We start from the raw sequence: 26,370 nt of genomic DNA, 5'->3' as shown, positions 1-26,370 counted from the left end.
GTTAAAACAACAATAACAATAATAAATTATTTGGAGTATGCTAGTTTTTTTTTTTTTAAGATTTTATTTATTTATTTGAGAGAGAGAGAATGAGAGAGAACACATGAGAGGGGGGAGGGTCAGAGGGAGAAGCAGACTCCCTGCCGAGCAGGGAGCCCGATGCGGGACTTGATCCCAAGACTCCAGGATCATGACCTGAGCCGAAGGCAGTCGCTTAACCACCTGAGCCACCCAGGCGCCCTGGAGTATGCTAGTTTTAAGAAGATTGTTAAAGTAATGCTGAATGGAAAGGAAAGACCATATGAAGACTTAAGAGTAGGGCAATATTCGGGGGGGGATGATTTTTTTTTTTAAGATTTTATTTATTCGAGAGAGGGAGAGAGTGGGGAGAGGAGCAGAGGGAGAGGGACAAGCAGACACTGAGCTCAGCGTGGAGCTAGATGTGGGGCTCGGTCTCAGGACCCCAAGACATGACCTGAGCTGAAACCAAGAGTAGGATGCCCAAGTGACTGAGCCACCCACACACCCTAGGGAGAACATGATTTTTAAAAGGAAAATGTATGGAGGGAGTTGAAGAAAGCAAAAAGAGAGAGAACTTCCTCTTTCTTAGTATATAGTCTAACAGCAGGGAAACTATGGATAGAGTATATTTTCATTACTAGTGCAGGCTGCTTGCTCTCTGGTATGAAAATTGTGTGTGTGTCTATTATACACGTTGGTCTAGTTTAGAATCGAATTGACCTGTGTTCGAGTTCCTATTCCAAACCTTACTAGCTATGCCGTCTTGGGCAACTCCCTTTACTGTTCAAGTTTCAGTGTCCTCACCTATCCAGTGGGGGTTGTAGAGGAATCTGCCTCAGAGAATTGCCATAGGAATTACAAGAAATAGTTCTGTAAAGTGCAGACATGAAAATTAGAAGCTATCAGAACTAATCTAACATGAAGCTGACATGTATGAAGTCAACAGTCCTATGAAGAAAGTACTATTTATTATTACTATCATCCCCATTTTACAGATGAGGAACTGAGACAAAGGGAGGTAAAATAATTGGTGCAAGGTCAAAATACAACTAATAAAAGCAGTAGAATGTTCCAGTCTAGGAAACCTGGTGCCGAAGTTCGTGTTTTGTTTTGTATTTTTCTTTTGCGATTTTATTTATTTATTTTAGAGACAGAGAAAGAGTGAGGGGAGGAGCAGAGGGAGAGGGACAAGCAGACTCCAAGCTGAGCGCAGAGCCTGACACAGGGCTCGATCTCACAACCTGAGCTGAAATTAAGAGTCAGATGATCAATCAACTGAGCCACCCAGGCGCCCCATTGTTTTGTGTTCTTAACCAACATGCTATACTGCTTTTCTATATACCTCACAGACACTACAGAGCTTGCTTTCACCATAGGCTCTCAATTGGGTCTTCATGTATAATTTCTGTGCATGGCAGCTTCTATGGAACTTCCAAGCAAGACATTCATTTCTTTATTGAGTCTAAATACATAAATGGCTTTGTTTTATTTATTTATAAATTTTTTGGTGTGGCATTGTAAACACATCGTAAAAATAAATTTTAACATCAGAAGTATTTTAACATGATTATTACTTACCATTTTAAAATTATTTCAGCATTAAGAAAATGCTAGAAAGAAGGAAAAGGGTCGTTCATAATGCCACCACCCTAAATCAACTGTTTTTGTTGAGTTTTCTTCCTAAATGCGGGGTTTTCTTAGTTTTCTAAAGGAAATAATTCCTCTGCCACCAAAACACATTGACCTACTACCACAGATTTGTGCAGAATGTGAATTTTGAAACAATGATAGAAGCCGCAAGTCATGATGTTGATATCATGGTGAAAATAAACAACATTATTTCAAGGTAGCATGTAAAATACCCCTATGGGCAGCTGAACACTCACCTACAGGAGAAAAACAACTTGATTCACTTAATTTAAAAACATTTCTGAAGGCCTGATAATTGAAGGAAAATCGAAGATGTGGTGGAGGGGAGTTAGACACAGTCCTGCACTCAGTGGTAATAAGAGGTGTAATTTATCGTCTAATGACGGTGATGACTGAGCCTTGCATCGTGCTTTGCACTGTGCACTTTCACAGGTAAGCTGCATGACACAGATTCAGAGAAGATGGGAGGAAGGTTCAGAGGAGGACGTGCAAAGGGAGTCAGATGGGCATGTGAAGCTGTCCAGATTCCAGTTCTAGAAGGAAGTGCCTTATTTCTACAGTGACAGTGTTTGACCAAACTCCTTTGCAGGTGGAGACAGAAACTGAGAGCAGTGACAAGGAATTTCTGGATAAAACTTTAACTAAACTAACTAAACTTTAACGAAACTCCACCACCTTTTTCAGCCTCAACCAGAAGAAATACGGTACTCCCAAATCATTCATTAGAAATTTCCAGGTTTGGGGTGTCTGGGTGGCTCAGTCTGTTAAGCATCTCCCTTCAGCTCAGGTCATGATCCCGGTCCTGGGATTGAGTTTCTCATTGAGCTCCTTGCTCAGCAGGGAGCCTGTTTCTCCCTCTGCCTGCCTCTCCCCCTGCTTGTGTGTGGGCACTCTCTCTCTCTCTCTTTCTCTCTGTCAAATAAATAAATAAAATCTTTTTAAAAAAAAAAGAAATTTCCAGGTTTGCTTATAGAATTTTCTCAACTGCCCCGTGGTGATTTCTTCTAGAACAAATGAAAATATTTTATTTATTTATTTGACAGAGAGACAGCGAGAGAGGGAACACAAGCAGGGGGAGTGGGAGAGGGAGAAGCAGGCTTCCCACCAAGCAGGGAGCCCGATGCGGAGCTTGATCCCAGGACTCTGGGATCAGGACCTGAGCCGAAGGCAGATGCTTAACGACTGAGCCACCCAGGCACCCCTATGCTGTTTATTTTAAGATTAATAAATAGTATTATTAAATATGCCTCAGTCTATAATATCCTATAGTCTTGATACAAAGGCGACCCAGGAAACAATTTTGTGTCAGCTTGAGCATGCATGTACTGTCTACACAATGCTTTATAGCAACTCTGCTAGACAAACTAAGGAATGCAAGGCCCCAGGTACTCCTTGACCCAGTATTCTGGTATTTTCCTCCTGAACGCATCTCACGGTAAATAATGTGATGCATTTGTTACAACAGAGAAGGAAGAAAAAGACTAGACTGAATTTTTTTTAAGTGAGGGGGATCTCCAGGGAACTGCTACTTGGAGCTTGAAGAGAGAGAAGAAAGTTAGATAAAATAGCATAACTTTTCTCAAAAGTCCCATGGCTAGCGTGCCTAGCACATTATGTTCGCTAAATAAATGTTTGCAGAATCGAGTCCCTTCATAGTTCATTGAGATCTAGAGTAATTGAAATAATCCCACTGCAAAGAATAGCCCAGGGCACTACTACCTAGTATTGAAATGAGGATTTGATGCTTCACACCAAATTTCTTACTTAAACCTAAGGTCAGCCATCATGCATTCATTGTCTTTTAATCAGACATCTATATAAGCATATGTTAAATAATCTTGTTAAGCAAAAGAAATAATTATCGGTAATATTATTAATTATTAGTATTAGTAACATAATAATTAGTATTAATATTATCAGTAACATCAGGATTATCAAATCAATTCTATATTTTTAACATCTTAGAATTATGACAAGAATTCGTTTCTATCCAGTATTTTAAGATTTTTTTTTTTTTTTTTTTTTATTTGAGAGAGAGAGAATGAAAGACAGAGAGCATGAGAGGGAGGAGGGTCAGAGGGAGAAGCAGACTCCCCGCCGAGCAGGGAGCCCGACGCGGGACTCGATCCCGGGACTCCAGGATCATGACCTGAGCCGAAAGCAGCCGCTTAACCAACTGAGCCACCCAGGCGCCCCAAGATTTTATTTTTTTTATTTTTATTTATTTTTATTTATTTATTCATGAGAGACAGAGAGAGAGAGAGAGAGAGGCAGAGGGAGAAGCAGGCTCCCAAGGAGCAGGGAGCCCGATGCGGGACTCGATCCCAGGACGCTGGGATCATGACCTGAGCCGAAGGCAGACGCTTAACCATCTGAGCCACCCAGGCGCCCCTCTATCCAGTATTTTAAAAATATGCACACAAAACATATCTGTGTGTATATATATACTTATATATATATGGATAACAATAGAGTACTTTGAAGTGGGATTGCTTTTAGTATTTGCATATTGTAGCTAATTAACAGCCCCTGTAACATCATCCTAAGGGATAGGTCTACCAGCAACTTATTCATTATCTTCTATTATTGTGTATCATATTAAAATGACAGGCATCTTACACTGTACAAGTCATCAAAAATTTCAGTTATTAGAACTAAAAGCAATTTAGCTAAAACTGTTTCTGCCTTCATGATGAGTGAAATTTATCCAAAGGGGACATCAGCATATAGTATTTCTTCAATATCTGCCTTGAGTTTAATGGCACAAAGATTACATGTAAGAGAGCAATACATTAATTTTACTAAGTACATAAAAGACAAGGCCAGCTGCTCCTAAAATGAGCACAAACCCTGCATTCAACAATGAAAATATAATTATGTTTGTAATAAAATGTAAGGAAGTTGCAGATCTGTGTGCTCTTTCAGGATTAAACCACCTATCCTCCTTTAGAGCCATGCAATTTGATAAATTATCCTTGAAGGAAGTGTTATTGGAGCTCGCATTTAATAAGCATGTCTGAGCTTTCAAATTAGCATGTAAATAAATGTATAGCTATAAAGTTGTTGGCATGCCAATTGATTTCCTGAAGTTCAACTCACTAAATGTCTCTCAGTAAATAGAATCTTATGAAACATTTTCAGTTCCTTTCGGGTATAATATACTGTATTTTCAAGTATAAAATTCTAGGACTTGAACTTAGCATTACACACCTGTTAGAACTGTACACATATCGAATTTTAATTAACCGATCTTTAAAAAAATGAGGTTCTGGTTAATTACTACATTTTCAAGCATGCTGTTCTAGTATTTGAACTTCTTGCATACTTGTTAGAACTCTATACATATCAAAACTTAGTTAACTTTACACTATGAAAAATTAATTAGTACCAACATATTTGTGGTTTATTGTAGTGCACTTTCCTTTTTGAAGGCTTCACTTATGATTTTGATTAAAATGTGCTATGTATATACTAAGCTCCGGCTGCAGTGCGTTCAACAGCTGATTCCAAGCTTAAATTGGTAGTGTTAACCCAAGTACTCTCATTTACTGATAATCACAGAAATGGGAGGCACCTTATTATCCTCTAGCTTAACTGCTTTATTTAAAGATCAGGAAACCAAGGGATGGAGACTCCATATGACTTGCCCAAGATGCTTCGTTTGTAAATGGCCGTGTTGGCCCAGATCTCCTGTGTTGTCCCAGTTTTCTTCCACCTCTGTGACGCCATGGGGCCTTCCTGCTGTCATTCACTCACCTATCCTATTTGTCCCTGTAGGATTTCTATTATTACCTGGGGGTAGTGAGACCATGTATAGTTGCTAAAGAATTGAGAGCTCAGGCACCACTTTTAAGTAAGAAGAACTTCCCTGGAGTAGAAAGATCTCTTGTAAGAGAACTGGCAAAGTGAAAGCTGAGACATCCCTTTGGGGGCTAGGCAGATCATCATAATGCGGTCCACAGTGTTCATCTGCTTGTCCTCTCTGCTTCCCGCTCAGGATTCTGGTTGCCTGGGTCCCGGCCCTTTCTTTCACACATTCTGAAACAGAAACCAAAGGAGTTCCTAGAACACTTAATGTTTAAATTTAGTGGACAGAAGCCAGCACATGGACAAAGCAGGGAGGACAGTGCTGTGCTTGATACAAGAGCAGACCTAGAACACACATTAACTGTGCCTTTTTCATGCATAGTTGACTCTATATAAACTGATTGACACATTTGGGCGTCATCCTTCCACTGACTCCTAATTTTTCTCACTCTTGAAAAAAGGTTTCTGTATACCCAGTATTCTCTAGTTAAAGCTGAAAATTCAACTCATCATATTTACACAATAAAAAAAAATCCTTTCTGCCTTGTTTTTAATTGCAAATTCTACTCTAGGGACTAGTTCTCCTGCTTAGGAGGCAGCCCTGTGCCTTCTCCTGGAGAAGCAAGTGCAGTCAATTATGGTAATGAAATGTCAATAAATATAAAAATTTAATACAGTCTGCTCCGGGTGAGTGGCAGATGAGGACTTGCCTCCCAGACAAATCTGCTGCGGCTGCAAATATTAAATGCACCTGAAAGAGTATCTGGTTGCCTGAAAGCTCTCCGGTACAAAAAGGATGGGAGCACCAGGTACCAACGGGGCTTTCCCATTACGCTATAATTCAGCAGCAAAGCCAGTACCATCATTGACAGCCATCCCAACAACTTAACTTATTATTATAAGCTGCACTTTTTATGTCCCCCTGAATAAGATTGGTGCATTGCAGCACCTTTTTTTTTAATGAAGAAGAAAATAAGCCCTTTTTGTTATGTTTTCCATATCAAGAAATTATTCCTCTTAATAAGATCATTGCTGTCTTTAGAGAGAAATGTATTAATAATCATATGAATGAAAATAGTAGTTGTTGCTTTTTAGGAAGCAACCCGCTAAAGAATAATCTAAATGCGATTCTTTCATCATCCACAAGCATGCATTCTTGGACAATGACTGCTTTAAAACATAGTCCCTTAATAAAATAAAAATGGAAACATACCTCTGCCTTCACTTTCCTCATGCACTAATGTCATCGTGCGCACGTAGAATGCTGTTCTGGATTCAATTTTTTTTTTGATAGTATAGTTTATTTATTTATTTATTTTAAAGATTTTGTTTATTTATTTGAGAGAGAGAGAATGAGAGAGAGCACATGAGAGGGGGGAGGGTCAGAGGCAGAAGCAGGCTCCCTGCCAAGCAGGGAGCCCGATGCGGGACTCGATCCAGGGACTCCAGGATCATGACCTGAGCCGAAGGCAGTCGCTTAACCAACTGAGCCACCCAGGCGCCCAGTATAGTTTTCCTTAAACTGATCTGTGAGAGTTAAAAATTTTAACCTTATGTGATAATGTAATTTCACAATAGAAAAAAGATGAAGGTATATACCTGTGGAATTAGGTAGCCAAAATCTGTTCCCTACAAAGCTTATCAAAATGATTAGATTTATCAGCATAATTATGATGCATCTCAGAATCATAGCATGTCTCAAACCATTTTCATGGGGAATGTCCCCTCTGTTACAAATCTCTAGTGCAATCTGATTTTACCCACAATTTCTAAAAGTTGCAAATAAAATATTTGTTTCTGATTCTTTTTTGTTGTTGTTTCTGATTCTGACAGTCATTACAACTGATTCTGTGTTGCAGGTGGATTATTCCATAATAGCGTCCCAAGCCGGGGCCACCCTCAACAATCTCATGAGTCATGCACAGGAGTTAGTGGTAAAGCTTCGCTCTCTACAGTTTGATCAACGAGAGTTTGTGTGTCTGAAATTCTTGGTGCTCTTTAGTTTAGGTAAGGAATCCTTTTCTCATACTCTGTACAACCAGATGTTATTAGATGATGCCGAACTCTGAGTGTCGCGAAGTCAGTGCATGCTTTTGTTCTACCGAGATAATGCCCTCCTTTTCAAATCCCTAAGTCGTCAAACGTGAATACATTCTTATGTATATATTTCTGCATGACTCAGCGCCTGTGAGTAGATGGGTTGGGGCATGGAAAAGGAGTTATTAGAGGGGAGTCCTAAAGTTTCTCCCGTAACGGACATGATGAGTAGGCAGCAGCCATAGAAGGCCGAATGGAGATGGCTTAGGAAAGACGTATGGTATCAAATTGTAGCCATCCTTCTGCTGTTGATCATTTCTCTGTGCCTTTTGTTAGAGCTTGCAAGCTACTGCTGTTTTTATTGTAAAATATGGGTAGTAATTAAAAACCTGTTTCTTAAATCTCGATCAGGATTAACCAGAGAATGTTTATAACTAGATGCATCACTATTCAAGTATATAAGATGATGGTTGTCAAGGGGAAAGGATGCTTCTTTAGGAAAGCTTTGGAGAAGAAAGATAACTAAGCAAGACAGATTGGCTAAATCAAGGTTCTCAGTGAGTCAGTTGAGAAAAATCACCACTGCTTGGAATAAAAAAAGGATTAAGGAGATGGATTTTTATTGACTTCAAAGGAACAGATTTTTCTGCCTGTCCCATACTTGATTTCTGTATTTTCTTGGCTTAATAAAGCCAACTTAAATAAACTTTTTGCCAAGTCCATTTATTACTTATTGGCAGACAGCTGAGGGAGGCAACTTCCCCTGAATGAAAAAAAAATGCAGAAATCAGATTTACCAACATATGTTTTTTCTTTAGTCTTCAGTTATAAGATAGTTGTGAACTCATAGCCTAAGAAATAAAACAATGAAACAAACTACAAAGTAAAACAGATGTGTCTACTCTCCAGATTTGGTACTTTCGCTTTAAAATTCCTCTTGACAGCGTTGCACAACTGTTGCTAATAAAGGGATAGTTTGAAGTAATAGGACCAGAGTTAATTTTTCACATGTAGTCAACATTTAAAATAAGAAGAACGTTTTCATATTTTGGAAAATGTGATAAATATAGCAAAGAGAAATGTTACTGAAAATTTGAAAAGACAACAGAATTTCATAGATGTAGTGTTCAAAGGTTTACAGTGCCAGGACTGGATCCCGTGTGGTTTCTGTATTAACCACTATAAATAGGAAAGTTCTATTCAAGTGAGTCAACATCTTTTACCCATGAACAGTTTTTAGAAAATCAAGAGGAAGATAGCACAGGCCTGCTTGCTCTAATCTCACAAATCATTCTGGTGTATGGCAAGATCTTAGTCTTTTCAATGAGCACATTTGATCAGTGATTAAATGGAAAGAGTGGTAATATATGTGTAAGGAATCTCACAGCATCTTAGTGATAAAATATTTAAAGAGAGTCATCTCACTTCAGTGGTATTTTAAATTAGTTGAATAACTGCATTACATTTGAAGATGTAGACATTAACCGTGGGCCATGTTTTGTTTTCCTCACGTTTATCTTCCTTCATCATTTTTCAAAATTATTAGGTTCTCTGCCAATACTAAGGAAGTAGGGGCTGGAGTGGTGGTTCTGAAGTGCTTTCAATCTTTGAACCTCACAAATTATCATCCTGAACCATTGGGCCATGTATTTCCCAGAACCTCAACCACACACTCTCTTATCTGAATGTGTTGACTGTGTCAGGAGTCTGGGGACCACTGAATAACTAACTTAGTGTCCCTTAAAATTCTGCCTGTTTGTTGTTTAAGCAAAAAAAAAGAAAGCATGGATTTCATATCAGAGGTAAATAGAGTTTTGGCCAAAGTTTATTTTTTTTTCTCAAGAGTTTGTTTTTAAAGAAGCAAGAAGATGGTAACTGGCAATAACGTTCAGGTAGTTTCCAATTTGCAAATGGAAACTATTTCCCCCCAGAAAAACAATAATAAATAATCTTTTTTGGGCAGCTTTATTGAGGTGTGTGGATAATTAACCTTTGGGTACCCATGCCAGTCCCCAATCACCTGTTTTGCCTGTAATGGGAATGAAATCATAGCAGCGCCACCCTTGAAAGCTGAGCCCAAGTCCAGATTTGATACCTGCTGTCTCAAACCCTCATGAGCTCTGCACACACACCTCCTACACCCCGCCCCAAATCTGAAAACCTTTACATTCTGATCCCAGCTCAGCCTTCAGACTCTCTGATCCTGGAGTAAAACGAGGACTTTGTGGACTAATCATAGGTCAGGGGCTGCGTTGGGAGAGGACTGCAGCAGTATTCTCTTGGTGGGCGATGAAACCGGGTTTACCACATGGAGCTGGTGAGAAAAAGTAGGATGTGAGCCCTAGCAGGTACAACATTCTAAGCCAGAAGAATGTCTGGTGCAAAAGCATGAAGGCAAGAAAGAGCAAGACGAGTTCGAGAGCTAGTTGGAGATCAAGATGGCTTGAGGGAAGCCTCAGTTATGACCGGAGGAGTGGGCAAGAGCCTGGTCATGGAGGTCCTTAAGGCATTCAACAGATGCTTCTGAGCACTTTTCTGTGACAGGTGCTGAGGTAGACACTGGGGATACAGTGGTAAACAAAAGTAGGTGCCATGATCTTCATTCTGTAGGCAATTAGGAAGTATAGCTGGATTCTTTTAAAAAAGGGGTGAAGTATGGTTAATGTAAGTTGATTTGCTTTTCTGGTAGTAATGTGGAAAGTGGACTGGAGACAAACAAGGCCGGAAACTTTGTGTTCAGAGGTGGTTTTAATACTCCACGGAGATAGGAATGCGCTGACATGAACAAGGTATAGGATGCAACCATGTGACAGAGTTACGAAGATGAAGGCCCGCATGAGTCTCAGGTTTCTGGGTGCTTGAACCAGAATAGAAAACTCTAGAGGAGCAGTAGCTGATTAGCTGAGCCAAATCAGATTCCAGTAGAAACCATCCTCCTCTTAAAAGTCATTCTTCACTAAAGCTGATTCCTGATTCCATGAAAAGCTAATGACAGGGCTAACTTAAATGTATGGCTGACTAAAAATTTTCCATTCCACTAATTTCTTTTTTTTCTTCCTCAAATTGTATCCAGGACAGATATCAATTAGTTAAGCTGGTTGAAAAAAGAAGTAAAAGTAAAAAATGCTCCTTCTCTCAGAATATTTCTGTATATAATATAGTAGGCTCTGGGGGCCCAGTCTGCTAGTAATGTTTTCTTAAAATCCTGTTAAATTTTTATATATATATATAAAATAATTTTTAAAAATTTTCCTTAACTATGAGATAACATAATTTGAGCCTATTGATAACTTGGCAGAAGAGGAGATACTCTACATTGGCTATTTAAACCAGATGACCCAAGAGAAGATAAAATAAAATTTTTGATGTTTATCTCTTGGTTTGTACTCCCACCTTCTAAAAAGGAATCAAAGTGACTGATGAAAGGAAATTTGCTGTCACCAAATGCAGAAATAAATCTCATAGAAGTATGTGGAATCATGACCCTCAAATAATGTCATCATTACATGTGTTCCAAAGATGAGCAGAATTCCCACAAACTTGATCTGAAGACAAATGCAGAACTGGGAAGCAGTCACCTGGTTTCTGACCTCAGCATCCTGAATAGTGTCCTTACATGTTCATGCCTGTCAGGAATATCACTGTGACTTCAGTGCTCAAAGCAACGAGTAATCAGAATGTGCCAACTAAGAGGTTACTCTGGCCTTTGGATTTTCTTAGCCTCAAGACTCAATGGCTGGATGCTGCCGGACTCTTGTTATATCCCAGGTGGCAAGAGAAAGTACTAGAGGCATATTGCATCTTATTTCCCCTAATGAATGCCCTTGATTTGTTGTAAATTATTCTCTTCTTTGCCCAGCCAGTGTTTCTCAAAGCGCTATTTTGTATTCTGCTGAGTTAAAGAGATTGTTATTCTCTTTGAGGGGATTTTCCCAGCCTAAAAAGTAACTAATATGTGCCCCAAGTGTAGGCTCTCTAAGTGCACTGGCTAGAGTGGAAGATTCTGCTCTGCCTTTCTGCAGACAGTGCTCTAGACTGGGTCTCAGGTGGGGTTAGAAATTGTCCTTCATTTTTCTCTGTATCCCAGGTCTCTGGCACATTGCCTGGTACACAGTAGAAGCTTAACAAAATATTACTGGTGAAAAAGATGCATACATGGATTTACTTAATTTTAAATTCAAAACAAAGCCTTCACCAAAGTGGTTTGTGACATGTAATAGGAGGTCGTCATATCTCAAGTTCAGGTTGGTTTTCTGAGACTAGTTTCTTCAGAGAACTCTCTGATACCTCCTCAAAATTAAATTATTTCTATTATCAGTTTGCATTCTCCCAATGTATAAGGGGAGATGTTCATTTATTAGCTCTTTGGGAAAGCTGACTTGCAGAAAGACTAGAGAGAATATTCATGGCTAACACTAGGTGATAAATGCATGTCTGTTCCAAGCAAATACAAGATCATAGGCTTTCGGCCCATGTCAGTTAACAGTAGTTGAGGAATGTTGTACAACTCCTTCTTGATATTGATGGAATCCTGTCTACGCTGAAATGGCTAGACAAAATCGTATCTTTGTTCATCGTGGTAGCTCTTTGCTTCACACACAAAATTTCCAAATTTTGAATGAAGTATGATTACACCATCACACATCCCAGGCAAGATTCATCCTCATGGAGGCAGACCCAGGGAAGATGGGTTGTGGTTGCCTTGGGGAATGGCTCACCTGGGAGAGCTACCGCCCATTAGATGCCCTCACCCAAACTGCCACCTGAGCCTTCTCGATAGAGAAGCACTGAACGTGCAGTGGGCATAGATCAAGAACAAAGCTGGCTGCACAGTTGTTCGATTCATCTCCAGGTTTGGTTCAGGCATTCTTTTTTTTTTTTTTAAGATTTTATTTATTTATTCATGAGAGACAGAGAGAGAGAGAGAGGCAGAGGGAGAAGCAGGCTCCCAAGGAGCAGAGAGCCCGATGCAGGACTCGATCCCAGGACCCTGGGATCATGACTTGAGCTGAAGGCAGACGCTTAACCATCTGAGCCACCCAGGCGCCCGGTTCAGGCATTCTTTAGTGTCAGACCACAACTCCTTTACTTTCAAAGAGTGACACACGTTATCTCTAATGTAAATTACCATCCAAGCAATTGGTGAAATGTCCCAGGATAAAACAGTATATTTGTGACTTGACCCACAAATTGTAAAGGGTTTAATGGATGAATAACATTTTCAGGCCTTAAAAGACCTTTGAAATCATGATTTGGAAGGAGAAAATGAACAAAGCTTTTTTTCCCCATGTCTGTTGTGGCTACTTTGAATATCTAAGGCTTACATTTAGTACGGTTGTTTGGTTGTTCTAGTACTATTCATGAAGCAAAGGCTTTTTATCTATCAGATTAATAAACTAGAACGTCCATGAACACAGGAAGTATATCTGTTTGGCTCCTAGCATACCACCTGACATATATAAGTTGTTTTTTTGTTTTTTTTTTATTTGAGAGAGAGAGAGAACACAAGAGGGGGGAGCGGGAGAGGGAGAAGCAGACTCCCTGCTGAGCAGGGAGCCCGATGCAGGACTCGATCCCGGGACTCCAGGATCATGACCTGAGCCGAAGGCAGTCGCTTAACCAACTGAGCCACCCAGGCACCCGACATATATAAGTTTTTAAGAAATATTTATTGCATTCATGAAAGAAGGCTTTTGTTTCCAACTTCTAAGTTAAAAAAAAAAAAAAGGTAAAGGGAACTGGAAAAATTAGTAATAATAACAACAAAAATACAGGCACAAAATTTGAAGAATGAGAGGCTAGCAAATACCTGTGGATAAATATTAGAGAATTTGACATCTTTTTCACTTTAGAAGGTAAGGATATGTCTTCATATTATGAAAGGGATTCTCATAAGGAAAAAAGAGACTAAATAGAATCTTCCTTTGTGAATGAAATAATGAATGGAATTAAGTACTGATGATCAGTATTTAGGTTCCATTTGAATTGAGACAAAATGGACAAAATGATGTAGAGAATTAGGACAATTACCTGAGGAATATGGAAGAAAAAGAAAACCAAACAGGGAACTGCTTTATATGAATTTCCAATCTTCATTGAATATACTAACTAATTATAAAACTTTTTCCTCCGCTTGGCTTCTAAATAAATCATAAGCTGTTTTTGTTTGTTTGTTTCATGATGATGTGAACTCTGGGTTTCAGGGCTTCACGAAGTTTGTAGAAAGCATTTGCCTCATAACCTTGGTACCTCCCTCTCCAAAGAATTCCGCCTTATAGTTTATTGTTGCCTAGAGGTTTGGCATTTTCTTTGGATTATTTGCTGGACTTTAGGAAAGTTAAATGATCATAAGCCTTTATTACTTACTCATCTTTTTTTTTTTTAAAGATTTTATTTATTTATTTATTTGAGAGAGAGAGAGAGAGAAACAGCATGAGAGGGGAGAGGGTCAGAGGGAGAAGCAGGCTCCCCACTGAGCCCGGAGCCCAATGTGGGACTCGATCCCGGGACTCCAGGATCATGACCTGAGCCGAAGGCAGTCGCTTAACCAACTGAGCCACCCAGGCACCCCTATTTTTTTTTTTAAAGATTTTATTTATTTGACAGGGAGAGACACAGCGAGAGAGGGAACACAATCGGGGAGTGGGAGAGGGAGAAGCAGGTTGCCCGCGGAGCAGGGAGCCCGATGTGGGGCTCAATCCCAGGACCCTGGGATCATGACCCCAGCCGAAGGCAGACGCTTAACGACTGAGCCACCCAGGCGCCCCTACTTATTTGTCTATTTTATCATCTATTTGAGCTCCTTGTAATGTTAAAAGGAGAAAATGAACGAAAGTAACTTGGTGATCATCCTCTTCCTCTTTGGTGGTCATTGGTATTAAAAACTCTACATTAGAAAAAGAGGAACCAAAGGGGTCTATAAGGTAGAGGAGATAAAACTCCTTGGTGGAGAGAATTAGGAAATTCTGCCTTCAGGTAGAACTTCCCACTCTGCCCAGGGTCCCCACCATAACTCTGCTCGCGCATTTTGATGTTGACATTGTTAATAGTAAATAAAATTTGCACCATGTTTACTAGCTGGAAAATGTGGATGAGTTTAGTCTTTGGGTGACAAAATTTATTTTCAGCGATTAGCTTTCCAGTAGGCTTAGTTTTTGATATAATAGGTATTCTTTTCTTTATTTTAACTTTTACTAGTAATTCTGCTTTGTTATTTAAATAAAGACCTATCCCTTGTTTTCCCTTTCCTAAGAATATCATTTCTCCTCCTGGCTTTCAATGTCAACCTGGCCAAGTCATGATCTTGGTATCATGAGGTCAAGCCAGTGTGGGGCTCTGTGCTCAGCATGGAGTCTGCTGAGACTCTCTCCCTCTCTATGCTTCCCACCTCCACTCTCAAATAAATAAATAAATCTTTTTTTTTTCTTAAAGCCCCCTGCAGAGCAGGTGGTAAGGCAAAATGCCAACAGGGAGATGGGTTTCATGTGACCCAAGCCCAAGTTAGCACCTCTGTGCAGAGCTTAAGACTTGATCACAAACAATCCCATATGGGAACTCTCATCACTGTGAGAACTGACACACATAAACACTTTGTTTGAAAAATGAAGGCTTTATACAAGGGCAAAGCATTGCACAGCAACTATTGATCTTACATCTCACTTAATAAGAGACAACCGGGACCTGTAGGAATATTAAGCATGCAGTCATGAAGCGTGGCATATAGAAGTTTCTGTGTTGGCACAGCCCAGAAAGCATGGCAGTTCAGTCAGGACCCCTGGAGGGAAGACTCCTTGCTTTTTTTTGCTCAGTGAGAAAGACTATTATGAAGTGCCACCAAGGCTGGTGTGTTCAGTCCTGTGCTGAGAAAAGCCTCCCCCATGCATACCCCCCTCATCCCATCTGCTTGGTTGTTTGCTGCCCCTGGGAAGGCTATCCTAGTCATGCAGAGGAGGGTGAAAACTGGTTGCTCAAACTACAGTTCCACCCTTGAACCCAAGTCCAGATGTCAGCATGGCTTTGCAGTGTAAATCATGACAAGGTTTTTCAAAATCGCACCTCCTGTGCGGAAGAAAGAGTTTTGCAGGATCACCTGATGATTGACCAGTTACGAGGTGGTCCTGAGAAAGAAAAGTTGTCCTGCCTCGGGCTGGCCTCTGGACTCCTGCACCCACCCTTCCTGAGCAACAAACCCCTAGAGGGAGTGTGCATGGGGACACGGTTGGCGTCTGGCTGCTCCTTCCCCTCAGTGCTTCCAGAGTATCCTGGAAATGTCCTAGAACACCCCGTGGGAGAAGGAAATGTAAGGTGTTGCAAAACAAAAGAGGGTAAATTTTTTTGCCCAGTTCTCCAAGGGCCCAGCAGCTTGCTGGGTCTGAGGTTTTTTGCCATCAGACTAAGTGTCCCCTTTTGTGTAAGGGGTGGGGGTGGCAGAAGAAAGCACAGTTCTAAGCAGAGCAACAGGAACAAAGGGAAAAATGAATTTGCCTTCCCTTTTTTGCAACATTGAGTCCAGTTAATAAAAGAGGTTTCCAAATCCAGCAGAGAAATTTGATCACATTGATTAAACTCTGTGTTTGCAGTGCCTAAAGCAAAGTGGACTAGTCACTGTATAAATCAGAGAATGAGGCCACAGGTATGGTTTGCTATAAAGCAAACCTACAGCCAACCTAGAAAAGTGAAATAGGAGAGCCTGTTCCCATTCTTTCGTTGACTGCCTCCCTCCAGAAGTGTCAGAAAAACTTCAGAAGGGTGGAAAACTTGTACCAATTTGTATTTGTGCACATCACAATGTATGTCTGAATATTTATTCCGTTTTGAAGCAAGCGCAAGTCTGCGTATCCTAAGATTCTATTTACATGGTCTTCAAACAGCAAAAACCAGTCTTCCCATTATGTGGTATTTGTCCTTGCCGAGGTTGGTCACAGTATTTGCTTTATTTTTATTTATTTATTTTTTTTTTTTTAAGATTTTATTTATTTGACAGAGAGAGACACAGCGAGAGAGGGAACATAAGCAGGGGGAGTGGGAGAGGGAGAAGCAGGCTTCCCACGGATCAGGGAGCCCAATGCGGGCTTGATCCCAGGACCCTGGGACCATGACCTGAGCCAAAGGCAGACACTTAACGACTGAGCCACCCAGGCGCCCCCAGTATTTGCTTTATGATAGCCTTCCTCTAAATATGATCAAACACCCACATCCCATACTGCAGACGCTCCTCTTCCTACACGTGTGCGTGTGTTTACACTCACACACCCCCTCGCCGACTGACCTGCCTAGTGATGCAGTGCGTTCCTCTCACATCTTCTTCACCCAAGTGCATTGGTTAAATTGTTCCTCATGAAGTCAGAGAAGCAAAAGAGGTATCCCAGGGTTCTTCTTAAAATTAGCATTCAGTCTCGGCTTTTACCTTTTCACATACGATATTCTAATTTAGAAAAACACTCACTAGACACTTGTCATATAACTATGCATATCTTCATACTAATGCTTCGCTGATATATATGCAGCTGAGGGTAATGCTGGCAAATAAGCATTTCCTGAAATTTATGTAATCATTTGAAATTCAGAAAAGATTGATTAGCATTCAAGGGATGCCACTGTTCAATATTTACACCATAGAGATTTGGCAGAAGCAAATAATGGCACATAAAGTTGATGCTTGTCTTAATTAAATGCAGTATAATAGGTGTTGTGTGGATTTCTTTTTTTTTTTTTTTTTCTTTCAGTGAGCAAAGCAGTTTAGCAATGACCAGATATAATTCATTTTGGAGTTCTAAGTTTGAACTTAATCAATACGTATTTACAGCCATGGAAGAAGTGATTATCATTTGTTATCTGCTGGCACAAGAATATAATTGCCTAAATAGCATTTATTTAGGCATATTTCTGAATAGCTTATGCTTAAAAATATTTATTATTTTTTAGTTGTTAATACTAATATTGTCATTTTGCTAACTAGTGCTATTTAGTGAGATGATTTTTCAGAGATGTATTGGCCTGGAAAACTGGGACTAGCCAACAAGGGAAACGACGTGAACGCTGCCTGCTCGGCTGGATTGCCTCTTCTTGCTTCAGCAATACCAACCGCTCTGTTAAAAACTGCAGAATGAAGTGGCTGTCCTAGGCCCCGCTCAGGAGAGGCTAGTTGGTTAACGTGGTCCACGCAGATCCTACATGCTAGTGAACTGGACACCCTGGGGCCTCGGGGTGTTTTTCTAGGGTGGAGTCCCTCAGTGACTCACTTCTGAGGAATTCGTTACACCTTCTTTCTAGCTTACTGCTAACATCCAATGAGTCCACTCTTGAGTTCTGGCCATGTTTGGTTGAGAGGGTTAAATTCCAAGCAGACCAATTCAGGCCCGGAATCATGAACAAATAGTTAGTGTAAAGGCCTTTCGTCAGTTTGAAATAGTGAATTCGACAACATATATCGAGTGTCTACTATGGGGCAAAGCCAGTGTACTAGTCCATGTATGAATGGGCAACGAACAGTCTTTCCGAAGAGAAGGAAACTCCTTGGTATGGTACAGAACCGCACTTTGGACCCAGGGGACACTTGTGAAAAAGGTATAGTGTATCAAGTGGAGAGTCTGAAACACTGCATGATGCACTCACTGGCCACTGCTTCCCTTCTCTTCCTTTCTGTTCTCTTCCCTCTTTCCACTGAACCAGTGCATGCTCCACATACACATTAGTCCCATCCATCCCATCTTGTCAGTGACAAAGCCTTTCTTAGGACACCCGGCTGGCTCAGTCAGTAGAGCGTGGGACGCTTGATCTCTGGGATATAAGTTCGAGCCCCATGTTGGGTGTAGAGATTATTTAAACATAAAAAAAAACTTTAGGGAAAACAAAAAAACCCCTTCTCAATCCTCATGTTACACAAATCTGACAGTGATCCAGGGCATGAAAAGAGGTGGGACACCAGGAGGTGCATGGGGTCACCAGGAGCCTCAGCAGGGGATACCGTACCTAACCCCCACACGCTGGGCTACCCAGGTTTTTGACAGAAACTTTGGCCTCATCCCTGAATGGACACCAAATCCTAGAATTGTACCATAGAAAAGAACCCACCACATGTCCAACCACCTCTCACTTCTGAATAAGGAAATTGAGACTAACAGACATTGAGTGACTCATGCACAGTTACTCAGGAGTCGGGCCTTGCACTGAAAGTTTTAGACTCCAAATACAGGAAAAGAGCACAGACATGGATTTCAATACTGAAATAGTCATGCTGAAACCCCACTTGTGCATTATATTCAAAATTAAATACTAGTTTGGGGGGCATCCTTTTTAACTAAACCTTCAACATGTTATCATTGTGATGCATAAAAATGATTTCTCAGAAGAGCAAAGCATGCACATTACCTTTTATTTTTTTTTTTAAGATTTTATTTATTTACTTGACAGAGAGAGAGAACACAAGCAGGGGGAGTGGGAGAGGGAGAAGCAGGCTTCCCGCGGAGCAGAGAGCCTGATGTGGGGCTCGATCCCAGGACCCTGGGATCATGACCTGAGCCGAAGGCAGTCGCCTAACCAACTGAGCCACCCAGGCGCCCCCGAAATATACCATTTTAGCCATTTTTAAGTGTACAGTCCAGTGGCATTAAGTACATTCGCATTGTTTTGCAACCATCACCGTCATCCATCTCCAGAATTTCATCTTCCAGCATTGAAATGGCACCCATTAAACAAAGACTTTCCATCCCTGTCCCCACCCCTGCAACCACCAGCCTCCAATTTATGAGCAAAAATTTTTTATTTAGAAAGCACTTTTTACATATGATATTAAAAAGTATTGTAATTTTACAGAACATGACTAGATTCAGAACTTGGCTAACGTGCCCAAGGAATGGGTAGGAGTCTGAGCCCATGCTCCAAGCCAGGTTTTCTGATTCCAGACTTGTCACTCCATACCACACAGGCAAGAAAGGCTCAGGGTTTGGGTCTGGAAGAATAACACAGGAAGTAGTGAGAGAGGAAAAGGGGAGGCATTCAGAACTAGTTTCCTACTACTGAGGTGGTATGGCTTAGTGATTAAAGAATGCAGGCTTGAAGTTGCCTTTTTTTTTCTTCTGTTTGCATCCTTAGGCAACTTCACCTCAGTTTTCCCATCGGTACCATTGAAATAATGGTCTTCCTAAAGACTGTTGAGAGATGTTAAATGCAGTAATCACTGTGAAGAACTTAGCACCACGTCGGACACATTCTCAGTAAATTATTATCATTCAAAGCATCTGTTTACATCAGCTAAAGTCCCATAAGTGAGGGTCCTGTATTGGAAAATGCCTCTTCTCGATTATAATCTAATGTGTACAGATTATGTGAAAAAGGCCTTCCTCGTGTCAGCAATAACTGCTATATTAATTCAGTACAAGCCATTGTTGAAAATCTTTGATCTACTAACCAAAAGAGCCAATATTACCTTTGATATCTTGAAATATGTCAGAGGAAGCAAACTCAAGCCGCTTCCTTTTATTTCATCTACTGCGAATCCCAAGATCAAACCAAAGTCAAATGATAAATAATTAGTCCTCTTTGTAGGCTGGTGAGGTCCTAGATAATGATGATCTGACAAAGTGGAGTGACCAGGTGGACACGTGCTCCCTGGGGAATGCTTATGCCAGGAAATTCCTCAACTTTTTCCCTCTAATTTTCTGGAATTGTAAATATTCTATAGTTAACTTTACCTAAAAAAAGTTGAAATTTTTATTTCAGACTAATACATAGTCTTTAAATCAAATGGTTAAATAGAAATTATGGGGGCGCCTGAGTGGCTCAGTTTGTTAAGTGACTGCCTTCGGCTCAGGTCATGATCCTGGAGTCCCGGGATTGAGTCCCACATCGGGCTCCCTGCTCATCAGGGAGTCTGCTTCTCCCTCTGACCCTACCCCCTCTCGTGTTCTCTCTCTCATTCTCTCTCTCTCGCTCTCAAATAAATAAATAAAATCTTTAAAAAAAAAAAAGTAGAAATTATGACTTCAAACATACACAACAGAAGATTTCACTTAGAGGAGCTGACTACTTTTGAAACTAAAGTCCTAGGTAATTTAATCTTCCTAAGGAACTTGTTGGAATTTGAGAACTGCAAACGTTTAGAGAAATTAACTTTGTACTTTATTTAACACACTTTTAGCAAAATAATATGATGCCTTAATAATTACTGATAGTAATTGTATAATAATAATAATAGCAGATTCTCTTCTTCATATTACTAGATTCAAATTCAAGGGACTAAGGAGGTGGGAGGAGTGAAGACTGAAATGTGAACTTGTGCATGGTTTAAAACACAGTTCAAAGATGTGGAACTTTGAAATCCAGAGTTCTGGGCTCTACCACCTAGAAGCAGAATAACAGGCGTAGGGAGGGCTCGGCCGATGTCAGCAGCATCCCTAGTTCATAACAACGTGCAAGTCTACTATGAGTTTGCCCTGCCTTGGCTATAAAATGTGGACGCCTGTATCTATCTTGCAGGCTGTTTGTGTGAGGTGCGTCCTTCATGTCTCAGTTCAAGATAACCTTCCCTGAGACATCTTCATAAACAGACTCACACTTCCTCTGGCTTCCTATCGCTTCTTAACACAGATCTCCACTTATGTTATTTTGTAATTGTTTTGTATGTCCCGCAACCAGAATGCCAGGTCTGTCTTCATTCTGTAATCCTAGCGTTTAGCACCACGCCTCGAATATATATAGTTTATATTAAAAGCAATACTTTAAAACAAATCAATACAATACTTGCTTTTTTTTTTTTTTTTAAGATCGTATTTATTTATTTGACAGCGACACAGCAAGAGAGGGAACACAAGCAGGGGGAGTGGGAGAGGGAGAAGCAGGCTTCTCACCGAGCAGGTAGCCCGAATGCGGGGCCTGGGATCATGACCTGAGCCGAAGGCAGACGCTTAATGACTGAGCCACCCAGGCCACCCCATCAATATAATACTTTCTTAATTAGTGTGTTCCATTTTAATAGCTACCTCTTATTGTCTTCTATGAGCAGAGCATCTTATACATTTTGTTTCTCATCCTCATAGTGCAAACCTTAGACAAGCAGTTAGCTGTTCCTATTTTACTCCCCTTCTCTGAGAACAGAGAAGTCAAACACCTACATGGAATCCCCCAGCTAGAAAGTAGTAGAACAGAGACTTACACACTTCAGACTCCAAAGTCCAGATATTCTCCACTAATCACTGCTGCTTTTTCGATGAAATGATTAAGTCTGTAAACCATAATGCTTGGCGTTTATGATGAAGACAACCCATTCTAAGTAGACCTGTTACGAATTTGGAGGAAATCTGATCTTTCTAGATCTTTCTTGAAAGCCTCTTCTTAATGGTTAGCCTCTTCACCAACATCCCATTCAAGACTGCCAAGTGTGGTTTCATCCCTGCTTTCTATTTGCCAGCTTTAGGAATGGGATTGCAAGTTTTATCACTGCAAAGTCAGAAGCGCTGTTGAAATTATAGGGTACTTATTGTTCATGCTGACTCTATGCAGATTTTCTTTTTAATGTGAAGAAGCATCTGGTGTCCAATTTCTTATCTTCTTACAAATCTTTATTGTGAACAGAATCTGATAACTTATCAGAGATTCTTAGCCTGGATTATTAACAGATTCTCCATTTTTTAATTCTTCTAACTTCAAACTCAAAGGACTAGGCTTAGTATAGTGAAAGAACAGGAAACAGAACAAATTGAAAAATGAATTTGTGCATGTTTTTATGTATTATAAGAATATCAAAATAAAAGTTTTCAGCATGTCATCTTTAGTATGTTCTTGATACTCAATGGTCTGGATAGAGTTTTCGTATTAGCAATTCCTTATAAAATTATTTAAGAAGTTGTTATTAGTCCTTGCCCCAAGAAATTGTAGGACAAATTGGATAACCACATGTGCTGGCATTTCTCCAGGATCACCCGTATCAAAAGGGATCAGGGTCCATGAATACTGTAACAGTATCATTTCTAATTATAACTTCAAGGAACTTCCCCTTTCAAAAAGGTAGCTGCAGAAACTTTGTACATGAGAATAAGGCTTTTTAGGACTGAAAGACATCTTAATTTACCTTTTTTGCTCCACGTTATGTTTTCCAGATTTCTATTTTGATTAATGTAGCTCTGAAATCCTTAAGAAATCCAGAGCCCGGATCATCATCATTTTCACTGATCCATAGTATTTCATTATATGATGAACCCCACAATTTATTGATTCATTCTGAGGTGGATGGATATTTATTATTAACAATGCTGAGGGAACATTTTTCTACATGTCTTCCTGTATATACATTTCTGGGCGCTCCTTTTCAATTCAAGAAATAGCCAAATTGTTCTCCAAGGAGAACTGTACCAAATTATATTCCTGTCCACAGTAACTGAGAGTTCCCAATATCATCATCAAAACTGTAATTAAATTTGTCATTATTCTGTCTTAATTTGCATTCTGATTACCATTGAAATTAAAGATTTTTTTGTTTATTTCTCTGAAGTCCTATTCATGTCCTTTCCCCAGTGGGATGTATGTCTTTCCTATTGATTTGAAGGGACCTCTTCAATAGATAGGTAAATAGGTAGGTAGGTAGGCAGGTAAATAGAAAAGATAACTGGCTTTTCATTTCATTTTATTTATGTTTATTTTTTAAAGATTTTATTTATTTGAGGGAGAGAGAGAGCATGTGCATGAGGGAGAAGCAGAGTCCCTGCTGAACAGGGAGTCCAACGTGGGGCTCCATCCCAGGACCCTGGTATCCTGACCTGAGCCGAAGGCAGATGCTTAACTCTTTAACATTTTACTTATGTATCTTTTCTATCACAGAAGTAGCCACCTTTATCAATATTTTCCTATTTATTTGTTGCTTCTTGTAGCCTTTTTTTTATTGAGATAATATTAGTTTCAGGGGTACAACATAATGATTTGATATACATATATATTGCAAAATGATCACCACAATAAGTCTAGTTAACATCCATCACCATACATAGTTAAATTTTTTTCTTATAATGAGAATTTTAAGATCTATTCTCTTAGCAGTTTTCACATATACAATATAGCATTGTTAACTGTATTATCATGCTGTTCATTGTATCCCCAGGACTTACTTATTTTACATTTGTAGCTTCTTTAAGAATCCTTCCTTATCTTTGAGATCATAAAATAGATCCTCCTGTAGCTTTTTTTCAAATATATTAAAACATTGCTTTTCAAATTTGGGTCTTTAATGTGCCAAGAATTTATTTTTATGTATAATATGAGGTAGAGATCTGATTTTTATTTTACTTTGTCTTATTTTCCTCACAAGTAGTCATTTGTCTCAACACAGTTTATTGAATAGCTTGTCTTTCCCACTATTTTTAATGCCACATTTCTTATATACTCAAGATCTATATATGTGTGGGTCTCTTCTTGGACTGTCTATTTTGTTCCATTTGTCTATTTGATTATCACCGTGCTAATTCCACTTGTTTTAAGTATTCTTATTATAAATCTTGATATCTGGTTGAGCAGTAGCTCCACTTTGTATTTCAAGATAGTCGTTAATTATTTTTGTGCTTTTGTTTTTCCATGTGAACTTTAGGATTGGCTTGCTGTAATTCTAGAAAGAACCTAAATGAGCTTTGAATAGATTTGCATCATATTTAGAGATTAGTTTGGGGAGGATTATTATCTTCATAGAATTGAGTTCTTCCATCCATGAACACAGTTTGTCTTTCCTTTAGTCATGTGTGCTTTGGTACAGCTTCTTCAATAATGCCTTGTCATTTTCTCCCAGAGGTATCCTTTGTTGTTGATTTATTTTGGTTACTATATAGAATTTGTTATTGTGAGTGCAGACTTTTATCTATTACATTTTCTAATTGGTTAATACACATGTAACTGATCTTTAAATATATGTATTTTTAAATATATATATTGAACTTGTGTTTAACAAACTTGCTGAATTCTCTCATTTGAACTAGTTTACCTTGGGTTTTCTATATAGACAGTCAGAGTCTGCAAATACAGATTATTTTTTTCCTTCTGATTTCCTTTCCCTGTCTTATTTTATTGACTAGACAGTATTGACTTGAAGCAGTGATAACAAGCACTGTTGCCTTATTCTAATCTTATATATTTATTTATTTATTAACATATAATGTATTATTTGTTTCAGGAGTACAGGTCTGTGAGTCATCAGTCTTACACAATTCACAGTGCTCACCATAGCACATACCCTCCCCAATGTCCATCACCCAGCCACCCCATCCCTCCCACCCCATCCCCTCCAGCAACCTTCAGTTTGTTTCCTGAGATTGAGTCTCTTATGGTTTGTCTCCCTCTCTGGTTTCGTCTTGTTTCATTTTTCCCTCCCTTCCCCTATAATCCTCTGTCTTGTTTCTCAAATTCCTCATATCAGTGAGATCATGTGATAATTAATTGTCTTTCTCTGATAGACTTATTTCGCTTAGCCTGATACCCTCTAGTTCTATCCACGTTGTTGCAAATGGCAAGATTTCATTTTTTGATGGCTGCATAATATTCCATTGTGTATATATACCACATCTTCTTTACCCACTCATCTGTTGATGGACATCTAGGCTGTTTCCATAGTTTGGCTATTGTGGACATTGCTGCTATAAACATTGGGGTGCATGTGCCCCTTCGGATCGCTGCATTTGTATCTTTGGGGTAAATACCCACTAGTGCAATTGCTGGGTTGTAGGGTAGCTCTATTTTCAACTTTTTAAGGAACCCCTCTACTGTTTTCCAGAGTGGCTGCACCACCTTGCATTCCCACCGACAGTGTAGGAGGGTTCCCCTTTCTCTGCATCCTCGCCAACATCTGTCATTTCCTGACTTGTTAATTTTAGCCATTCTGACTAGTGTGAAGTGGTATCTCATTGAGGTTTTGATTTGTATTTCCCTGATGCTGAGTAATGTTGAACACTTTTTCATGTGTCTGTTGGCCATTTGGATGTCTTCTTTGCAGAAATGTCTGTTCGTGTCTTCTGCCCATTTCTTGATTGGAATATTTGTTCTTTGGATGTTGAGTTTGATAAGTTCTTTATAGATTTTTGATATTAGCCCTTTATCTGATATGTCATTTGCAAATATCTTCTCCCATTCTGTCAGTTGTCTTTTGGTTTTGTTGACACCTTATTCTAATCTTTAATGGGAATTCTAAATTCTCACTACTTACTGTGAAAAGTTTTGTCCATTGTATTAGCCTTCTTTTTAAATAAAAAGCTATTAACCTTGGTGATCCCTTAACTTTTTTCTTTGCCTTCAATTTCAATAAATGCTGCTCTTCTTTATCACTTTGCTGTTCTCATTCTAGCTTTTTGAGTTGAAAGTTCTTTTAGTCTATATTAATCACACATTTTAGTTATTTTTCATGAAAGCATTTAGTGTTAGACAGTTGCCACTTGGCACCACCATAGTGGTATCTGCAGAAGTTTTGATGTGGGAAATTTTCTGTGACATGGCAATGCTGCTGCAGGGTTATGCATATCACTCTACAAAACTCTAGGGGACACCATGAACATCATAGTCTCTTGTCAGTCATCCCTTAGAAATGTGTGGTTCACAACCTCAACAAACCTGTCTCGTGATCCTATATTCAGTTCTAAATATTCTGTGATCTCTACTGTGATCTGTTTTTTTAGCCCATGATTCATTTAATGGTGGGTTTTAAAATTTCTAAACAAATGGGCATTTAGACTATCTCCATTTTTGGATTCTACATTAATTGCATTATAAGGCTGTGCCTATTATTGATTCTTTGAAATAATCATGTTAGAATTTCTTTTGTGATGTTATCTTTAGTTGATTTTCATACATGTGGCATATGTACTAAAAAATACAATCTCTGTTAGGTGC

The 26,370-nt window shown here is 39.5% G+C and overlaps 1 protein-coding gene across 4 annotated transcripts in view; it reads left to right on the top strand.

Annotated features, from left to right (window-relative positions):
* Positions 1–26,370, top strand: part of NR5A2 (nuclear receptor subfamily 5 group A member 2) — a 126,246-nt gene that overhangs the window by 66,173 nt on the left and 33,703 nt on the right. For all 4 annotated transcript variants that reach the window (XM_035010377.1, XM_035010380.1, XM_035010378.1 and 1 more), the window contains one exon: positions 7,338–7,485. In XM_035010377.1, coding sequence (XP_034866268.1) covers positions 7,338–7,485 — 148 coding nt within the window. The remainder of the gene's footprint in view (positions 1–7,337; positions 7,486–26,370) is intronic.

Source organism: Mirounga leonina, unplaced genomic scaffold (genome assembly GCF_011800145.1).
Source record: "Mirounga leonina isolate KUSES-001 unplaced genomic scaffold, KU_Mleo_1.0 Mir_154, whole genome shotgun sequence".
In the NCBI taxonomy this organism is placed as follows: domain Eukaryota; kingdom Metazoa; phylum Chordata; class Mammalia; order Carnivora; family Phocidae; genus Mirounga; species Mirounga leonina.
Note: the sequence above shows the minus strand (reverse complement) of the source record. Positions and strands in the feature narration are given on the sequence as shown.